The sequence below is a fragment of the Ascaphus truei genome, chromosome 11 (assembly GCF_040206685.1).
Source record: "Ascaphus truei isolate aAscTru1 chromosome 11, aAscTru1.hap1, whole genome shotgun sequence".
In the NCBI taxonomy this organism is placed as follows: domain Eukaryota; kingdom Metazoa; phylum Chordata; class Amphibia; order Anura; family Ascaphidae; genus Ascaphus; species Ascaphus truei.
Genome location: NC_134493.1, coordinates 40,599,283 through 40,619,683, shown reverse-complemented (window position 1 = coordinate 40,619,683; position 20,401 = coordinate 40,599,283). Strand labels below are relative to the sequence as shown.

At 46.2% G+C, this 20,401-nt stretch overlaps 1 protein-coding gene across 3 annotated transcripts in view; it reads right to left on the bottom strand.

The window, feature by feature from the left end:
* CACNA1H (calcium voltage-gated channel subunit alpha1 H) overlaps nt 1-20,401 on the bottom strand; it is a 417,435-nt gene that overhangs the window by 160,304 nt on the left and 236,730 nt on the right. For all 3 annotated transcript variants that reach the window (XM_075565791.1, XM_075565793.1, XM_075565792.1), the window contains exons 3-4: nt 7,828-7,940; nt 3,507-3,640 (exon numbers count right to left, since the gene is read on the bottom strand). In XM_075565791.1, the coding sequence (XP_075421906.1) occupies nt 3,507-3,640; nt 7,828-7,940 (247 nt within the window). The remainder of the gene's footprint in view (nt 1-3,506; nt 3,641-7,827; nt 7,941-20,401) is intronic.

The following is a 20,401-nucleotide window of genomic DNA, read 5'->3' as shown; positions in this document are numbered from 1 at the left end:
TAAATAAAGCTCATTTTTCCAATTCCAATACAGCAGCTGTCTGATAGACTTCAATATTCTTACTGCTAGTAATGAGTGATTTGCACTTTTTATTTTTGGTCCAAACACCCCAAATCTTAAGGCTTTAGATTAGTAGAGGTAGGTTGACATCTACGCTATTGTACAGAGTGACTTTTTCTTTACTCCACAACAGACTGCGTGATTGCACCGGAGCTGTCATTTGGTAATAGGATGTGCTAGATCAACTGATCATGTTTTCAGGATATCCCTGCTCCACACAGGTGAATCAATCAGTGGCTCAGTCAAAGACTGAACCACTGATTGAGCCACCTGTGCTGAAGCAGGGATATCCTGTAAACCTGACCTCTTGAAGGCTGGCGTTGATCACCCCTGTGCTAGACACACTCATGATCTGCTTGTTTCAGAGTTTCCCAATCCGCAGCCTTCTGCCTGACGCCTGTTACTTGTGTAATCAAGTCACTTAAGCAAACTGAACAGGGCAAATGGAAGGACAAAATTCAGTTCTCCCTTGCTCCCTGCTTATCAGCGCCATCTGCTAATAGCTCCATTATTCCCAAGTCCACTTATTGGTGGAAACAAGACACTTATTATGTTGGCTGTTAGAAGCTGCAATTACACTACAATGGCTGGGATAGGTTACCTAGGTTCTCTGTAATTATAAAGCCTCTCTCCCCCCCCCCCCCAGTCTCTGTGCAGTTCTGAAGAGGATGACAAGGATATTTCCCAGGTGATAGAACAGAGCAAGGAGCTGCACATCCCACTGGCAGCCAAGGTGTTAAGAATACAAGGAAAGCCCCCTCCAAAGGCATTTATAATTTATTTCTGGGAAATGCTGTGTATATGGGTGGTGCAGTGTGAATACAAGTATACACACACTTCATAGTACAGTAATTGGTCTAATTTTCAGTGTCACTGGTGGGTGAGTTAAGCGAAATGAGCAGATCCAAGATAAAAATGAAAACTAACCCATTACGCTTAATACCTGGCATGTTCTTTATTGTACAGAATGTAATTGCTGTTCTGAGAGCAGCTGAACCCCCCCTCACATCGCACACAGTGACTTTGTATTATTTGCAGAACCTCCGCAGCAAAACTGGAGTATACCAAATAGATTTAGCAAAGGCAAAAGTCGTGGTCCTTTAATATTTTTATAGGATAAAACTGATGTGTGGTTTTTTTATGCCCTCATTTTCCAGGCTGTATACTCTGATAAACTGTGCAACAAACGGGAGTCTCCTTGATAAATGGCTGCACTGCAACCAAACTAAGAAGACGGAGCGGCTCAGTGTGTTAAGACACTGACTCCCTGTAAACCTGGTTCTATTCCCGGTGTCGGCTCCTTGTGACCTTGGGCAAGTCACTTTATCGCCCTGTGCCTCAGGCACCAAAAACATAGATTGTAAGCTCCACGGGGCAGGGGCTGTGCCTGTAATATCCTTGTGTGCTGCGTAGAGTCCCATTGGAGAAAAGTGGTGTATGAAATAAAGTTATTATGATTATAAACTCCTGCCTGTAAAACTGGCAAAATGCTGGCAAACGTCCCATTGCTTTTAACCGGATTATTTCCGTTTAAAACCCAGTGATGTATTGCGCCAGGGCTGCGGCTGAGAGCGAGAAACAAGCCGTACAGTACGAACGTCTCTCTCTCTCTCCTCCTGACCCGCAGTTATGTCCTGGCACGGTCAGGCTTCTCCTCATATGGTAATCGCAAGGTTCCCTGGAGTTTACAGGCAGAATAAAAAAATAAAAGAACGGAGACTTTGCAAAGTTGTGACTAAGCAGCTGTGAGGTTAGATCAAAATAAAAATGACTGATGCTTTAAGAAGAAATTAGTGTACTCCATTAGACCTTTATTACTCGTAATTTACGCGAGGTTTGGAAAGCAGCTATGCCAGACATCCAAACTGGCAAATATTCCAGAGGAACGCGGCCAAACTGCGGCTCCCCTGTCATTCCCGCGACCGAGACGCAGCCCAGAGTCCCAGCGTGTTCTGGGGTCTTTAATTGGGGTAAAAGCAGAGTATAAAAAAAAAAACCATGTGCTGTATGTATAATAAAAAGGGGAATCCTGCTGAAAGCAGCAGGCTTTTCTTTTCTTTGATAAATCTGGTGTCATTCTTTTGCATTGGGTTTGCCCCAGTGTTGCAACCGGGAGACTTTAGAAAATAAGATATCCCTCTATATTAGTGTTTTTTCAACCAGGCCTTGGGCTCCCCGGGCGTCCCCCTAAAAGGTGTCACGCACTTTTCAGGTCATTTGAAAATTGTATCAAATACAGAAGACTTTACAATGCATCTGATCTCAGACGTGCTATTAGAGAGGGTTGGGGTTCCTTACAATGCATCTGGTCTCAGATGCTATTAGAGAGGGTTGGGGTTCCTTACAATGCATCTGATCTCAGACGCGCTATTAGAGAGGGTTGGGGTTCCTTACAATGCATCTGATCACAGGCACGCTATTAGAGAGGGTTGGGGTTCCTTACATTGCATCTGATCTCAAACACTCTTTTAGAGGGGGTTGGGGTTCCGCAAAATTTCCCAATATATGGTTTCTTAAACAAAAAAAGGCTGGATACCACTTCTCCATACAAAAGCAAAGCTGGATCAACCTTGGGGTAAGTTAACTACACCAAATGCATTAAGAAAAGAAAAATGCCATTCAAATCGATGGGATGTTTATTTATTGCCCCAGAATTGCACTGCTTTGATACACAAACCTTTTGGTTGTATGGGATCAGGGAAAAGGGAGGTCTTCTGATAATAAAGGATAACAGTCTTTCATCAGGCGGTTCCAGCTAGAAAACAGCAGCTCTGACGTGGGGTTTTAATCTCGGATAATCTAATGCTGTATTTTTTCCTCCAATACAGTACACATTTTGCAGTTGTTAATAGAAATGTGTGACCAACGTTTTAAAGTTTGTAACCAAAAAATACGCTGAGGGTAGAATAGCCGACAGAAGTAACGTTCTACAAGGACATCTACTCTGGTGACCTTTTCAACCCTTTGAGACCTTCTCACCATTTTCACCAGCCACGGGTGCCCCACGTTTGCCATATTTGCAAATCTCTAGCGCAAATAAAAAGACCACATGTGAGCCCATTCACATGTCTCAGACAGGTCTGCAAGCAGCCCTGCCTTTCCCCATTATCTCTTTGCATACAGCGCTTCCACTGCAGACAGAGATTCTGGGTAATGACATGCAAATGAGCACAGTGTCACCTTTTACTTCCTGTCCCTTTTAACATGGACCCCTATGATCTCTAGTAAGAGATGTTGATAAATAGGTTCCATGTATCAAGCTCGTAGACTGGCCATTATGTAGCCATGGGTGGTGGTGGAGGTCTCAACGAACCATTGGCTCAGAGACTCGCATAATTCCGAACTCCTTTGCTGTCAGAGCAATATAAGAACATGCCCAGTAACACGTTGTTGGCCCTTCTGACCGTGAAGAGGTGCACAGCCCTGCTGCTAATTTCGCTGCTCACCCTGCCATGACGATGAAGAAATCCAGCCGGTTCCACGTGTCCCCGAGGTAACACTTCTGCCCAAAGATGCCGAGCGCCACCATCTTGACAACCATTTCCACCGCGAAGAAAGCGAAGATGAAGTCATCGAACGCCTGTGGTACAGGAAAGAGGACAAGTGTTTATTGCAGGGTTTTAATGGATTCATGGCCATGTTGACTAATCAGTCTTCTGCCACAAGACACCTCCCGGAACTGGAAGACACCTTGCAGGCGGTTGACTTGAGTTGGATGCAGGGTGGACTTCCAAGGCTGGAAGGTGACTTACAGTATGGCAGAAGGCTGCTTAGCAAAGAAGTGCTTTATGTAGCAGAAGCTGGAATGGTTATACTCTGTACTGCTTTGTCCCAGCAAGTTCATTTATAAGGAGCAATACCCGAGTTTTTTTTTAAATTATTATTTTTTTAAGATAGGAGTGAAGCAGGGGATCTCCGGAGCTGAACACCATTAATTACAGTTCCAGGGACCTCCCTAGACACAGTCCTGCAAAGGGGGTGCCGGCATCTCAGCAAAGTTTTAAAGCTCCACCGTCACGCGGGGCCGATAGGAAGCCAAACCTAATGACGTCACGGCTTCCTATTGGCCCAGAGGGAGCGGGAGCTTTGAAACGTCACCATGACCATGAGTGGAGTGGCTACAGGAACACCCTATGGAGGTGAGTATCTCCAGAAGCAGGGAGTCCCCGGAGCTGAAATGAATGGGGTTCAGCTCCGGAGACTCCCTGCTGCAATGTTACACAATAAATGTGAGTGTGCCCGGCCACGCTCACGTGGCGCCCGTGCCTGTATGCTTGTTGGCCCTAGGTACTTGCTGAGACAGATGCAATTGTCTTCCAGGCATGCTGAAGGGTCACATGACCTCCTCAACCAATCAGCGCCAGTCATTGCACAGCCACGGCCCCCCTACGCATGCTTAAAAAATATGCAGGACACCCGGCGCTCATGCTTGGAGAGTTGGTGATGTCATCGCTCTCAAGCATGAGCGCGGTCAGCGGCACGGGGGAATCAGTGGTTGCAGCAGAGAGATTGTCATATTGATGTCTGGAGTTATAATCCTATTTGTAACTTAATTTGAAGATTACCCCCCCCCCCAGAAAACAGGAATGAGGGTAAATAAAATCTACCTTGTCCATTATTATGAAACACCTAACGGAGAAAGGAACCATCAACACAAAGGACTGAGTGAGTTTATATAAGTATTATTTCTGGTTTAAATCACAAATATAAGCAATCAATACATCATAGCCTTATAATTAGCTTGTTCCAATGGGCTCCATGTGAATGGATATTCCAGGCAAAAGGTGATACATTGTGTGCTCATTTGCATGTCATCTCCCAGAATCCCTTGCTGCAGTGGGAGCACTGTATGCGAGGTGATAATGGTTGAAAGGCAGGGTTGCAGACCTGTCTAAGACATGTGAATGTGCTCACAAGTGATATTCTTTATTGGCTATATATATATATATATATATATATATATATATATATATATATATATAGTAGTTACCGTACCCAAATCTGTCTACCTAGAAATCAATCAAAACAATAGTGTTACGTGTCCATGGTACATTTAGAGATTCAAAATTACGCTCCGTCATATTAATCTCCCAATATGAAAAAAATATATATATTTTTAAAAAAAATACTGTGTTGAAATAAATGATGTTTTGCAGGCTGGAAAAGTTTCAGGAAGTCTGTGCTGATGGACAATAATAACATGTATTTGGTCTTTAACTGTATTCGTTTTGTACCAGCCCAGTGAGTGCTACATTGAAGAATTGTTCTTGTAGCCAAGGACAGCACGAGTAGGGGCCATATGTTTTCTGATAACAATATTTAGCGATGATGGCTGTCATGATTATCACTGCTTGCGTGAACTTCAATCTTTCGTTGCCAATAAACATGCTTTGGAAGGGATCTGGACTGCGGAGACGCTGCCAGGAGTCCGAACTCCCTTTGTACTCCGCGGCTTGGGTGTGTTTTCAGAATAAATATATTTAGCCCAGGCCGACCGCTTGACAACAGCCCAAAAATGTGCGTGGTGAGACAGAAACAGAACGCGGTAACAACCTGAGAAGAGCACACAGGACCAATGACAACTTAATTGGACTTGGATGGGACGCAGTCAGTGAATATACACAAGTGGCTGGGAAATTAAATTCCCTGCCCCCTTCAGTGGATTAAATAACCAATTTATAGGCTAACATTCCCAATATAGGTTTGCTCACTATCAGTTTGATTTCTCCCCCCCCCCCCCCCATCGTCTTTTTAGGAAATCTACATTTTCCCCAACAACGGCCCGTGTTAGGGCTGAACCATATTCACTTCCAGCACAAGTGAGGGTTCTGTGATGTACAATCCTGAGCAACTGTACAAATATCCATCAATCTTCTCTTTAACCATTACTATGGCCCGCTCAAAAGTTACAACTGCTCCACCATCTACCGCCATATTGTTTTGCCGCAGAGGTTGCATCACACATTGGCGCAGTTCTATGCAGATTTGTTTTTTGGGGGGAGCATCTGAAGGTTATTCTGCCCCCCCCCCCAAAAAAAAACCCCATGGATCTTTCAGATTGATCTGTTAACCTATTCAGTGCCAGAATGCCTAGCAACACATGAAATGGGAAACTATGAAATGCTTGGTGAGACCCTTTGGCAGGGAGGGAATTAATAGAAGTTATGTAATGATGAATGTTTATCCTTCTCACTGCATTCTTCTATTTTAATGGCTCAGCATCCTTAAAAAAAAAAACAACTGACACTGAGTATGGGGTTGATACCTTGTTCTGCAGAGCAGGGCTGGCCAACTCCAGTCCTCAAAGGCCACCAACAGGTCAGGTTTTCAGACTATTCCTGCTTCAGCATAGGTGGTGCTCAAAGACTGAGCCATTGATTGAGCCACCTGTGCTGAAGCAGGGACAGATTGAGCCATCTGTGCTGAAGCAAGGACATCCTGAAAACCTGACCTGTTGGTGGCCCTTGAGGACTGGAGTTGGCCACCCCTTGCTCTCCAGGACAAGGTAGCAATTTTTCCATCAGCCCCATACTCTGTGTCAATTAGTTTTTTTTAAGCATGCTGAGCCATGAATGCAGAAGAATGCAGTGAGAAGGATAAACATTAAAGATTGCGTAACTTCTATGGATTCTCTCCCTGCCAAAGGGTCTCACCAAGCATTTCACGTTGGCCACCCGTGCTGTAGAGCCTCCTAGGAAGCAAACCCAGTAACCCAAAGCTACAGGTGAATGGATTTGTTTTCCTGACAAACGCCATTAAACAGAAAAAAAATAAAAATATCTATATTTTTCTTCCTACTTTGTATTTGGCACTTTATATCTCTAGTTTTTCATAAAGTCACCTTGAAATAATATACAAACACATTCCTTTTTCCGTAGAACTCTTTCCAGTTTCCCATTGCAGTATGAACCAGTAGAAGAGGGTTCATCTGTATAGGTTCAGTGGGATCAGTATAATGTGAATTTAAAGTACTTTACAGTCGCCTACTTGCATTTGTGTCTCATATAAATCGATTTGTAAAGGGTTTTTGTGTAACTGCCATGGCTTTTTCTCTACAAACACTTTTTTTTTTTTTAAAGCAACCCCTTTCATTACCAAGGGGTGAGTTCAGTGCAATGCATCGCTGTGTCCTCTGACGTAATATATACAACACACTATTCTGCGTGAGAGATTAAAATGTCAATTTGGCTCCAACAAGAATGGTGGCAGGATGGAACACTCTGAAGAGTTGTTTTGGTTAATAAGAAGGGCACATCCTCCCCAAACAAGAAGGAACCAGCACTCCATAGGTCTTCATACCAAAAAAGTGTTTAATCGACATAGATCGACGTTTCGGTCAAACACACTGACCTTTGTTAAGATGTCAGTGTGTTTGACCAAAATGTTGATCTACCTGAGCCAATTAGAGCACCCCATGTTTGACAGTTCCATTGACGAGACATCTCTGGCGACCAGTTCATAATGTCTGTGACTCTGGGTGGTTAATCTCCCACCCCTCATTTGTGTGAATGTCCAATGCAGAAAGGATAAACTCAGAAAGAAAATGAATTGAGGAAACCTTTTGACTGACAGTACTTACACTAACCAGGTAAGGCCTGAAGGTGGGTCCTGGTTTAAGAGGATATGATAGGAAATAAGGGAAGGGTGCAATGTTCTGGAGCCTCAGCATGGGGGACTTAAATAAGAAGGCTAGTGGAATGGCCTAAGGACCCCTCACCCTCCCCCCCCCCCCCCACACAATCTAGCACCCGCATTGGGCATTCTTACCTCTAGAATGGTGCATTTCTCTGACCGACACTCCACATCTTCGCAGGGCTGGAACATCCCGAGGGTGACACAGTTCAGCAGAATGACCAGCATGCTGATGTGCTCGAACCACGTGCAGGGGATGAGTTAAGGCAAAAATATGCTTGATGGTTGAGGAGAGAAAGAGCAGAAGAGGCAATGGGGAGGAAAATACAGGGAATACAGACACTTCCCATCCACATCCCATGGACACTTCCCACCCACATCACACAGACACTTCCCATCCACATCCCACGGACACTATCATCCACATCATATGGACACTTCCCATCCCCATCCCACAGACACTTCCAATCCACATCCCACAGACACTTTCCATCCACATCCCACAGACACTTCCAATCCACATCCCACAGACACTTTCCATCCACATCCCACAGACACTTCCCATCCACATCCCACGGACACTATCATCCACATCATATGGACACTTCCCACCCACATCACACAGACACTATCATCCACATCATATGGACACTTCCCATCCCCATCCCACAGACACTTCCAATCCACATCCCACAGACACTTTCCATCCACATCCCACAGACACTTCCCATCCACATCCCACGGACCCTTCCCATCCACAGACACTTCCCATCCACATCCCACGGACACTTCCCATCTAGATCCCACAGACACTTCCCATCCACATCCCACAGACACTTCCCATCCCCATCCCACAAACACTTCCCATCTACATCCCACGGACACTTCCCATCCACATCCCACACACACTTTCCATTCACATCCCACAGACACTTCCCATACCCATCCCACGGACCCTTCACAACCCAATCCTACGGACCCTTCGATTTACATCCCACGGACCCTTCCCATCCACATCCCACAGACACTTTCCATCCCATCCCACAGACACTTCCCATCCACATCCCACGGACACTTCCCATCGACAGCCCACAGACACTTCCCACCCACATCCCACAGACACTTCCCAACTACATCCTACAGACACTTCCCATCCCCATCCCAAAGACATTTCCCATCCCCATCCCAAAGACATTTCCCATCCCCATCCCACAGACACTTCCCATCCCCATCCCACAGACACTTCCCATCCACATCCCACGGACACTTCCCATCCACATCCCACAGACACTTTCCATCCCCATGACGAAGCAATTCCAAAGTTGCAAAACTGGTCCTATAAAGGCTGCAGCGGCGGCAATCTCTAAGGCGCCACCCAAAATTATGTTACATCAATATTTCTCTAGAATACTTAAATATTTAAAAATGCAGAATGATTTCACAATCAAAAAGGCAAAATAAAAGAATTGTGTAAAAACGAAATTGGACTGACTGTGTATTTAGGGCTGTGTTTTTTATGCAGCGCTAAGCTGCCGAGAACCTTATGTACCTATTTACTTTGTAGGACAATTAAGTAAATTGGCTTTGCACCACTTAATAAACATGGCCTTCAATCTCCACCAGAGGGATCAGCAATGCGTGAGACGTCTCTGTGGTGCTGCAAAATTTACATGTCAGCCTGAGCTGTAATCAGATCAACGAACGGGTGTTTACAGGAAATAATACTGCACAAAATCCTAATGTCTGAGAGACTGAAACCACATCTACTGAGTCGCCCACTGGGAACCACTGATCAAAGTCCCCAGTCTGCAAAACTGGGGTCAAAAATATCACCAGATTCCTGAAAGTAATGGCTTCCTCTGGATTTTTCTGCCTGGCAAAGGCACTTGATTCGCACCTGTTTTGACTTTGATAAGTAGTTCCCAGTGATTCAGGATTTATCCGACAACAAAGACAGGGAAATAGACGAAATACGTCACCCACAAATATAATGTATTTACATATGCCCACACGTAGAGTCCGAACCCCGAAAGATAAAGACAATGAGGGCGATCTCTTCTTTTTCCGAACGTGCGTTGGTTGGGAGGAGGGAGATTTTCTCTAGAAAGAGCCTGGACTCTTACAGCAGGGGTGCAAGATTTACTGGGGGCGCGGCGCTTACAGAGGCCCTCCGCGCTCTTCCCCAAAGCATTTCAATTAATTCTGGGTGACGCATCACCATGGCGATGCGGTGGGGGTCACATGATGTTGCGTTGCCACGGGAACGCTGGTGACAAGGTAAGGGGGGGCACAAGCAGGATGGGAGCAGGTAGTGGGGTGCAGGCTAAAAAATGTCTGTCTTACTGGACTGTATCGGTCTATAAATAGGGCAAACCCAACTCTGTGGGACTTGTTCTCATCTCAGTGCCAGGTGGGATAGTAAAACAATGGCAAGTAATGGCTCCCAGTTCCCTCCGGCCACAAAGGCCTTACGATTAATATATACAGACAACATGTGAGCCAGTTGGGCTGCATTTTAACCTTCTACCCCCACCCAACGCCCTCCCAAGCATAACTGTCAAATAACAAATGAAGCGCCTCCTTCGACTGAGCCACTGATTGAGCCATCTGTGCTGAAGCAGGGATATCCGGAAAACCTGAACTGCTGGTGGAAAGGGTTGCCAGATGTTCAGTATTGAACTGGACTTGCCTGTATTTGGACACTCAGTCCAGTAAAAAGTTATAGGACATGTATGTGTGTGTCCGGTATTACCTCTCTGGACATAGTGACCTGACCGGCTTGGGGGGCCGCGGGATTTCCCTGAGCAGGGAGAGAGCAGGGCTGCTTCCTCCACCCTGATTGGATGCAGCTTGGTAATGCAGCTTATCAAGAGGAGGTGTCAGAAGCCTGGGGGTGGGGCCAAGGAGAGGAGGAAACCGCATGTAGGGCAGAGAGGTGAGGTGTGTATGTGTTGAGCGCGTCACACCGTTCACCGTTGTGTTCAGTATTTTTGGAGAAGGCACCTGGCAACCCTACTGGTGGCCCTTGAGGACTGGAGTTGGCCAGCCCTGCTGTAGGGTCAAATTCATGTCGGACTCTTTAAACATCTCTGATCTTGTGTACGATGAAGACAAGAAAACGTGAGGAACCTGCACAGTGTGTATCTCCAGTACACAGCCCATAAAACACAGTTTACAGTATTACAATTCACCCTCCGTTTACAAAGAAGATGAAACAAAGAACAGAGTCTGGGCCATCACGCCTGACAGTCTCCCCATAAACATCTCCTCCACACGCCTGCAATTAATAACCTTATTGTGAGCGCACATGTTTATGTCTCACTGTCCCATCAAGATGCTCTCACAAAGGCGGACATACCGTGGTGCGAGCTGGAAAACAAGCTCCCTGCTCAGGCAGTGCCGCGCTAACAAAAAAACTCCTCTCGTTTATTGTTTATCTGCAGAAAATCAGCCACACATATTTAACTCTTTAGCTGCAGGAGGGGGCAGAAATGCACTGCGAAGCAGCCAGAGGACTTATGCCAAGATTCACTAAAGCGTGCAAAGACGTAAACACACTCAGGTGTACCATTCATTTGAATGGAATCTAAGGCGCGCTAAAGCTTAGCACCCCTTAGTAAATATGGGCCTTAAATGTCATATTTAAAATGTTAACTTGAAGTTTAAAAGTTATGTAACTGCAGTACCAAAGTGTCCCATAACTATGACATTTATTATTATTAGTATTATCATTCCCATGGCTTAACATAAAAGCAGCAGTTGATATTTGGTGCATGCGGCAGTACAAATTAGTGCCGAGTATGACCATTTCTTCGATTCCATTGTTGAGCCCCACTGCCCACATCAGTAACCTTTTAATCCACTCTGACTACCAATAGCTGCTATGAACTGTCCTATGGGTGCCAGGGTAGGGCTGTCCTATGGGTGCCAGGGTAGGGCTGTCCTATGGGTGCCAGGGTAGGGCTGTCCTATGGGTGCCAGCGTAGGACTGTCCTATGGGTGCCAGGGTAAGGCTGTCCTATGGGTGCCAGGGTAAGGCTGTCCTATGGGTGCCAGGGTAGTACTGTCCTTTGGGTGCCAGGGTAAGGCTGTCATGTGGGTGCCAGGGTAAGGCTATCCTATGGATTCCAGGGTAGGACTGTTCTATGGGTGCCAGAGTAGGACTGTTCTATGGGTGCCAGGGTAAAGCTGTCCTATGGGTGCCAGGGAAGGATTGTCCTATGGGTGCCATGGTAGGGCTGTCCTATGGGTGCCAGGGAAGGACTGTCCTATGGGTGCCATGGTAGCAGTGGCAGCTGGAGTCACCACAATAAAATCTCAGGGCAGTTCCAGCTTACTTCAATTTAAAATCACTTTTACTTGTCATCACCAGACTTCCTTATGCTGTCTACAATGATGCCTACTTTTCTTTTTGTATTCTGTAGCAGCCTAAATTTACTTTGTAACAAACAATGTGCGGAGCAGTTCTGTGCTGTCCTTCAGTACATCGGATTGTCAGGTGCTTCTAGGCCTACAATTTACCCCCACGTGGTTGGAATCCAGTATCAAAAAAGAGTCACAGTATTCCTTCCAAACAGACTCATCTTTATTTTTCCATCGACCCTTCAACACATATTTGATTGCATCAAAATAAATAACATAAATAAATAAAACTCACATACAGTATTCAGCCACGGTATAGACCTGTAGAAGTCTAGCGCCTCTGGCCCACACACCCCTTCCAACGGTCTATGTAAATATGATTCTACTAAAAGGATGAATAATGCTTGTTTGGTTCTATTTCCTTAGCCAGCCACTGATGAGATCCAAAAGGTCGAAAGAGCTGTCTGTGAGTAGGGTTACTGGCTTTGCACTTCTTGAACCCAGGCTGTGCTGAAAAAGCTGTGCAATACGGCAAGCATATATTGTACGCTTATAGGATCCATGTTAAAATGGATAAGTAAAGAGTGACTCACTGCTCATTTGCATATTACTACCCAGAATCCCTAGCTGCAGTGGAATCATTGTATGCTAAGCGATAATGGGGAAAGACCCGGTTGCAGACATGCCTGAGACGTGCAAATACACCACAAGTGGGATTTTTATTTGTAGTTTTACGCTGTGGGGTACAAGGACGTACAGCAGGGCCCCGCTTCTCGGTGACCCGCCGATACGGCAGTGCCGAGAAGGGGGCCGCCATGTCCGCGCATGCGCAGAACGGGCCGGCCCGGGGTCGCACATGCGCAGAACGGGCCGGTCCAGGGTTGCGCATGCACGGAATGGAGGGGTTTCGTTCTGTCGCGCATGCGCAGAATGGCGCATTGCCGGTCTGCGCATGCGCACCTAACGAAAATCGCCGGTTCCACTTTCCGCCGATTTTCGCTTGACGGCGTGTCCTCCGAACGGAACCCGCCGTATTAGTGGGGCCCTCCTGTACTGTAATAATAAACAGGAGGAATGTGTTCGATCAACAAATAACAATAAAAAGCAGAGTGCAATCACAGACATGTCCCACAGGTCCGTGAGACCTGCTCTAAGGCATAATAAGATAGTCCTACAAAAGAGTGACTTGGCTCTGCCTCGCGCCGTGAAATCCCAGCTCTAAAACTGGAAAGGCTGCGCTCTGTCAGCACAGCACAATAACAGGATCAAGGCTGGTCCCAGAACCTCGGAAATCTGCCTGATTTCTGCCTTTCCTCTTGGATGTAAATGTTGCTCCTGGATTACTCCCAGATGTCTTTCTTTTGAACAGTGGCCTCTCTCTCAGAAGCGAAAAGTCTCGAGCTGCGTTCCAAGCCGAATAGAATAAAGCTGTGCTTCGCCCCGAACAAAGCAGAAATCCCCCATCCTGTCGTGAGCCGAGCTTCCGGGAGAAAGAAAAATTCCCCAGCAGAAGATGCAAAGTGTCCCTGACATTGTAGAGCACAGCAAGGCGATGCTAGCATGTCCAAAACAGAAAGGGTTAAGCTCTTTCTTCATGGCCAATCTGGTAGCAAAGAGGTTAACAGAGTCATTTTGTTTGTCTTCTGAAAGCTGCTCTCAAATGTTGACTGGGAAAATTGTTTATGGGCTACCCTTTGAAATTGCTGCTAACACTTGAGTAATCTATTCCTGAGATACCAAGCCCTGAAAAAAAAACAAAACAAAAAAAATGGGGCCCCTTGAGTGGATTTAAATGAAACCACAGAAGACACCCATAAAGAAAATGTTTAACGACGCAAGGATATCTTGACGAATACAAAATGTAATGCTTGGGAAAAAATACTGGATGTAGAATGCCAGCCTTTGATGTGGGGGAACCCTGTTCAAATCCCAGTGTCAGCTCCGTGTGACCTTGGGCAGGTCGCTTTATCTCCCAGGGCATCAATCAGCAAAATTAGATTGTAAGTTCAACAGGGCAGGGAATCACAGAGTCAGCAACATATTCTGTACAGCGCTGGGTACATACGTGGGGATGTCTCTTACCCTGGGGCTGCCGGACACTTCTACATTTCTACATTAAGTAAAGCATTGAAGGGGTTAAAATGACTCAAGAGTCTGCACACAATCATTTCATCAATTAAGAACTCAACTCTGGAGTTGTTCCCCTACAAGTTATCACAACCTACAATTCATTTCCTTTTTTCCAGGTCCCATTCGGCTTCGCTATCCGTTTCTGCTTCGCTTCCTGAGATTCAGCCACACTGGTTGGCAAATTCCTTTCCCCCCCCCCCCCACCCTCTTTGCCAAAGGGTCCTGCCATGTATTGGGGCTAAAAGCAGTGATGTTGAAAGACAGGTGGGGGATGGATACAACGGAGCTGAGATGCACAGGAGACGCGTAACTCTGGGGCGCTCAACTCCAGCCCGCAAGACCCCCCTCCCCCTCCGAAACAGGTCAGGTGTTCAGGATATCCCTGCTTCAGCACAGGCGGCTCAATCAGAGGCTCAGTCAAAGACACCTGTGCTGAAGCACGGGTATCCTTAAAACCTGACCTGTTGTGGGATCTTGAGCACTGGACTTGAGACTTTAGGGGACTTCCATAGGAATAACTTGGAAGTGGCTCCATCCACTGCCAGTAGAGGAATAACTACAGCAGTCCCCATTGTTATGTGCAAAATGTCTGCTATGCCATCAGTCGCCCTCCGGCACCAGCAGAATAATGTCTTATGTATTAGCACAGCATAGCAAACATGGGCCACAACCTCTTAGATCGTCAGTTCCTTGGACCGCCTAACCTATTGTGTCACTGTGCAGTGATGTTAATCTGATTGCTACACTTGTTATTCTATTCCAGTTGCACGGCTCTGCGGAACATATATACATACGATAATAACACTGTAAATACCCCTGACACGATTTAGCTCCCTCTTTAGTTAGAGCAGCCGTTCATTCTGGCTGCTCGGGTCTCTGATCTGTGCTGCATTTGTCCATGTGTCACTATGCATTTGCTCACCCTGTATAGAGCCCACATCTGCAGGTTATGTGAGACCTCGGTGAATACGCTGCCTGCTTCATCTTGCTCCATCTGTTTTAACTGTGTGTGGTTTTATGCCCTTTGCAGGCCTCGGTTTCTATGGGAACTATAAGGTATCAATTAAAGTTCTGTGACGATCCGGGTCTGGATTTCCCGTTATGTGAAGGTCTTGATGTCGTTAGCAGAAGCGCCTCGTTATTATTTATAGGGAAATGTGTCTGTTTTTTTGTTTTTCCATTAAACTGCCGCGACACTTGCCAGTTTCACTTAACATTGCCTTTTTAATGACTTTCTCAGAAGTATTTCATATCTGCATTGACAGCGTAGGTAGTGTTACAGGGTAACAACGAAATGTGCAAACGGTATGTTTTATACAGCGCCCTTTTTTGTCTTGGGTCTGTATGTTATAAGAAGTGTGAGCTCTTTGGGTCAGTCTTAGGGTTGCCATGTGGCTTCTGCAAAAATACTGGACACAATGGTGAAAGGTACGACGCGCTGAAGACACACACATCTTTACTCCATGCCATTTCCTCCTCTCCTTGGCCCCACCCCCAGGCTCCTGATTGGCTGCTGCTGAGTGATGCAGTCAATCAGGATGGAGGAAGCTGCCCAGCCCCCTAACAGCCCTGATCAGAGAAATCCCACGGCCCCCCAAGCCGGGCAGATCACTGTGTCCAGAGAGGTAATACCGGTATACACATACATGTCCAGAGAGGTAATACCAGTATACACATACATGTCCAGAGAGGTAATACCGGTATACACATACACACCCAGAGAGGTAATACCGATATACACATACACACCCAGAGAGGTAATACCGGTATATACACATACATGTCCAGAGTGGTAATACCAGTATACACATACATGTCCAGTATTACCTCTAATTTTTTACTGGACTGAGTGTCCAAATACAGAAAAGTCCGGTTCAGTACTGGACACCTGGCATACCCTAGACTCAGTCTTTGGTTCTACTTCAAGCAGCATAGAATACACTAGCAGTAATATATAACAAAAATAGTGTTATTATCCTGCAGCAAGATTGTACTAAAATGTTTGCCAGGCTTAAACAGTAAACTTCAGCCATAATAATATAACTGAGGGACATAAAAATCAATTCCCTATAAAAACAGACGTGAGCTGCGCAGTTTCAAAAATATACCTTCCCCGTTCCAGCCTCGTGGAAACAAAACGCTTTTGCTGCTTGAAATGTCAATAACACAATTATTTCAGATCTCCCTGCTGCCACAGCTCATCAACTTAATTGCGTGTTAATTAAACTTTATTGTTAAAATTAAGTACACTGTATTACCATGCACGCAGAAATTATTGGTCCACGATAGTTTTTACTAAAGGCAAAAAATTGTTGTCTACATAAACAGGTTAGATAAATATGGATATTCCCACTAATATGCCCCCCCGTATAAACATCGTTCGGGAACCGGGAGGAGTAGCTTCGTGTTAAAAAACAAAATTACCATTCAGCAGGACTGAACCATATCGTTATACGATTCATGCTTGTATGCGGAATTCAGCGATCTTGCCCAAGTTTGCTTCACACATTTTCTAAAGGAGAGAGTGTTTGAGAGAGAGTGAGTCCAGTCCTCAAGCCCCGCCCCGTAAACAGGTCAGGTTTTCATAATATCCCAGCTTCAGCACAGGTGGCTCAGTCAAAGACTGAGCCTCTGATTGAGCTACCTGTGCTGAAGCAGGGACGGATTGAGCCACCTGTGCTGAAGCAGGGGTGTCCTGAAAACCTCGGCGGGTGAGGGCGGTTTGGGGGGGTGGGCTGGAAGACTGGTGTTGAGCACCTCTGCCCATTCCAGATATATTAACATTTTGGTGGGGGCAGGTTTGCAAGTGTAAGGACCATGTAATGACTTCCCCACTGGACCCCCACCCCTCAGAGTTTGAGAAGGGGAAAACCCGACTGACTTGTGTTTGTATGTTAACACATCGCAATGCATTGCAGGGCACGCTGTGGTGAAAGGGTTAAAACCTTGCATCACAACAGATAAAACAGGAGGGTAGGTGGCGTGAGGAGCTGGGCGTTTTATGGTTGAGCGCTTTCCTAAATTAACTTTAAAATGTAAAGTCCCAGGAAATCAAATACCCTTCAAAACACTCGGGTGGTTATCTCCCCCCTCCCAAAATCATGGCATACTGTATGCACGTAACCAACAGACAGCAAAGCAATGAACTCCTACTATGGCAGGAAAGGGCAGCCATGTTTACAAAAGAGAGACGTGCAAAATTCAGTCGCCAAGAAACTGAGGTGTTTAAAGAATCTGGTATCATGGGGAATTGCATAGAATGTGTCCATGGGGTGGCCGGGTGGCCAGTATTAAACAGGACAGTCCTGTGTTTGGACACTGCCCAGTAAAAAATTAGAGGTAATACTGGACATGTATGTGTATTAGGGTGGTCAGGTGGCTTCTCCAAAAATACTGGACGCAATGGTAAAAGGCGCGGCACGCTCGAGACACACAGACACTCACCTCTCTCTGCTCCATGCCGTTTCCTCCTCTCCTTGGCCCCTCCCCCAGGCTCCTGACACCTCCTCCTGATTGGCTGCTTCTGGGTAATGCAGCCAATCAGGATGGAGGAAGCTGCCCAGCCCCCTAGTACCAGCCCTGCTCTCTCCCTGCTCAGAGAAATCCCGCGGCCCCCCAAGCCGGTCAGGTCACTGTGGCCAGAGAGGTAATACCGGTATACACATACACACCCAGAGAGGTAATACAGGTATACACATACATGTCCAGAGAGGTAATACTGGTATACACATACATGTCCAGAGAGGTAATAACGGTATACACATACACACCCAGAGAGGTAATACAGGTATACACATACATGTCCAGAGAGGTAATACCGGTATACACATACACGCCCAGAGAGGTAATACCGGTATACACATAAACGCCCAGAGAGGTAATACCGGTATACACATACACGCCCAGAGAGGTAATACCGGTATACACATACATGTCCAGAGAGGTAATACCGGTATACACATACACGCCCAGAGAGGTAATACCGGTATACACATACACGTCCAGAGAGGTAATACCGGTATACACATACACGCCCAGAGAGGTAATACCGGTATACACATACACGCCCAGAGAGGTAATACCGGTATACACATACATGTCCAGAGAGGTAATACCGGTATACACATACACGCCCAGAGAGGTAATACCGGTATACACATACACGTCCAGAGAGGTAATACCGGTATACACATACACGCCCAGAGAGGTAATACCGGTATACACACACACGCCCAGAGAGGTAATACCGGTATACACATACACGTCCAGAGAGATTATACTGGTATACACATACATGTCCAGAGAGGTAATACCGGTATACACATACACGTCCAGAGAGGTAATACCGGTATACACATACACGTCCAGTATTACCTCTATTTTTTTACTGGACAGTGTCCACATACAGGACAGTCCAGTTTAATACTGGACATCTGGCAACCCTAATGTGTATACCGGTATTACTTCTCTGGACATAGTGACCTGAAAGACTTGGGGGGGCGTGGGATTTTTCACTAGCAGGAGGCTGGGCAGCTTGCTCCATTCTGATTGGCTGCTTGGTAATGGAGCCAATCAAGGAGGTTTCAGCAGTCTGTGGGTAAGGCCAAGGAGAGGAGGAAACAGCACGGAGTGAAGAGAGGTGAGAGGTGTGTGTGTGCATTGGCGGATTTCACATTAGTCTCAATTGGCCCGGGTCTAGGGCAGCAACATATTGGGGGCAGCAAAAATGTCCGCCCCCATATACATTTGTTGCGCTCCTCGGCCTATCGGGCCAGATGTGAAGTCACTTACATGTGGCTGCCGCCCTCCTTCTCCTTCCGAATCGCAGTGTGAAATGACGCCAACTTGACGTCACACTGAGTCTCGTTGCCATGGCAAAAGTGCCCAGTGGCGGCGGATCTTCAAATCCGCTGCTGTGTGTGCGCGTGTCTCGAGCGCGTCGCACCTTTCACCATTGTGTCCAGCAGCTTTTGGAGCAGCCGTCTTGCCACCCAAGTTCCCTGGCCCCTCCAACAATGAATGAGTTAATAAGCCCAGCTGTAAAAGCTCCATCTCACTATCTTTGAATGTTACCTAATCTAGAGGGATGTGACCCGATGCTAATTCAAATTTATCATTCATCAAAGTTCTTCAAAAAAAAGCAATTAACACCATGTGAATATTGTGCTCTGCTGAATGTGCCTCGGTGTAACCGCCAGTATTGTTTGTAAAATGGGAAACTGTTCCCCTCGATTCCACTCTCCAGATAGGAAATTCATTATCACCTTAAAGAATGCAACTAAATTGCTTTGTATTTTTTTTATGTATCACATCTGAGCCCATGTCGGACAGACGCCAAACCCGTTAACCCTTCATTGACAGAGCCATTGTAAAAGCAATAACTTAACTTTGCTGTTTCTCTTTTCACCCGGGAGGAAATGCAGGCGGTCCTCGTTCCGCCAAACCGCGATAATTAGTGAAACCATGGGATTGCGAATCCCGTGTAAATCTGCGGCCGCGAGTGTCGGAAAATCTGTGTCCGGCATCGGATAATGCGTTCTGCGGAATGCATTCTGATGCGTCGGATAATCCGTTTCCGGCGTCGGATAATGCGTTTCCGTGAAATGCATCCTGGCGCGTCGGATAATCCGTTTCCGGCGTCGGATAATGCGTTCCCGTGGAATGCATTCTGGCGCGTCGGATAATCCGTTTCCGGCGTCGGATAATGCGTTTCCGTGGAATGTATTCTGGCGCGTCGGATAATCCGTTTCCGGCGTCGGATAATGCGTTTCCGTGGAATGCATTCTGGCGCGTCGGATAATCCGTTTCCGGCGTCGGATAATGCGTTTCTGACGCGTCACATAATCCGTTTAGCGGAAAATGAAACGACGGATACCGAGGACCACCTGTATGTATTTATTTAGAAAATAATACATTGGGTTAACCTCTCTCTTCCAGGTATGTCCAGTTTGCAGAATATTAAGATGTTATTAGATATTACATTTACAGACATGTTTGAAGCAAGATCTTAACCAGGAGGCAGTTTTGAGAGACTCCGGGAATTGTTGCAGAAGTGGAGGGTTCGGTAAGAGCAGGAAAGCAAGCGGATTCTATATTGAGCTTTGGGGCTATAAGCAGGTTTCTGGAGGCGGATCTGAGCAGATAAGTGCCGTGTGTACAGTGGGGGTGAGAAGCCTGCTCAGATAATTGGGTAACTTGTCCAGAACGTATTTGAAAG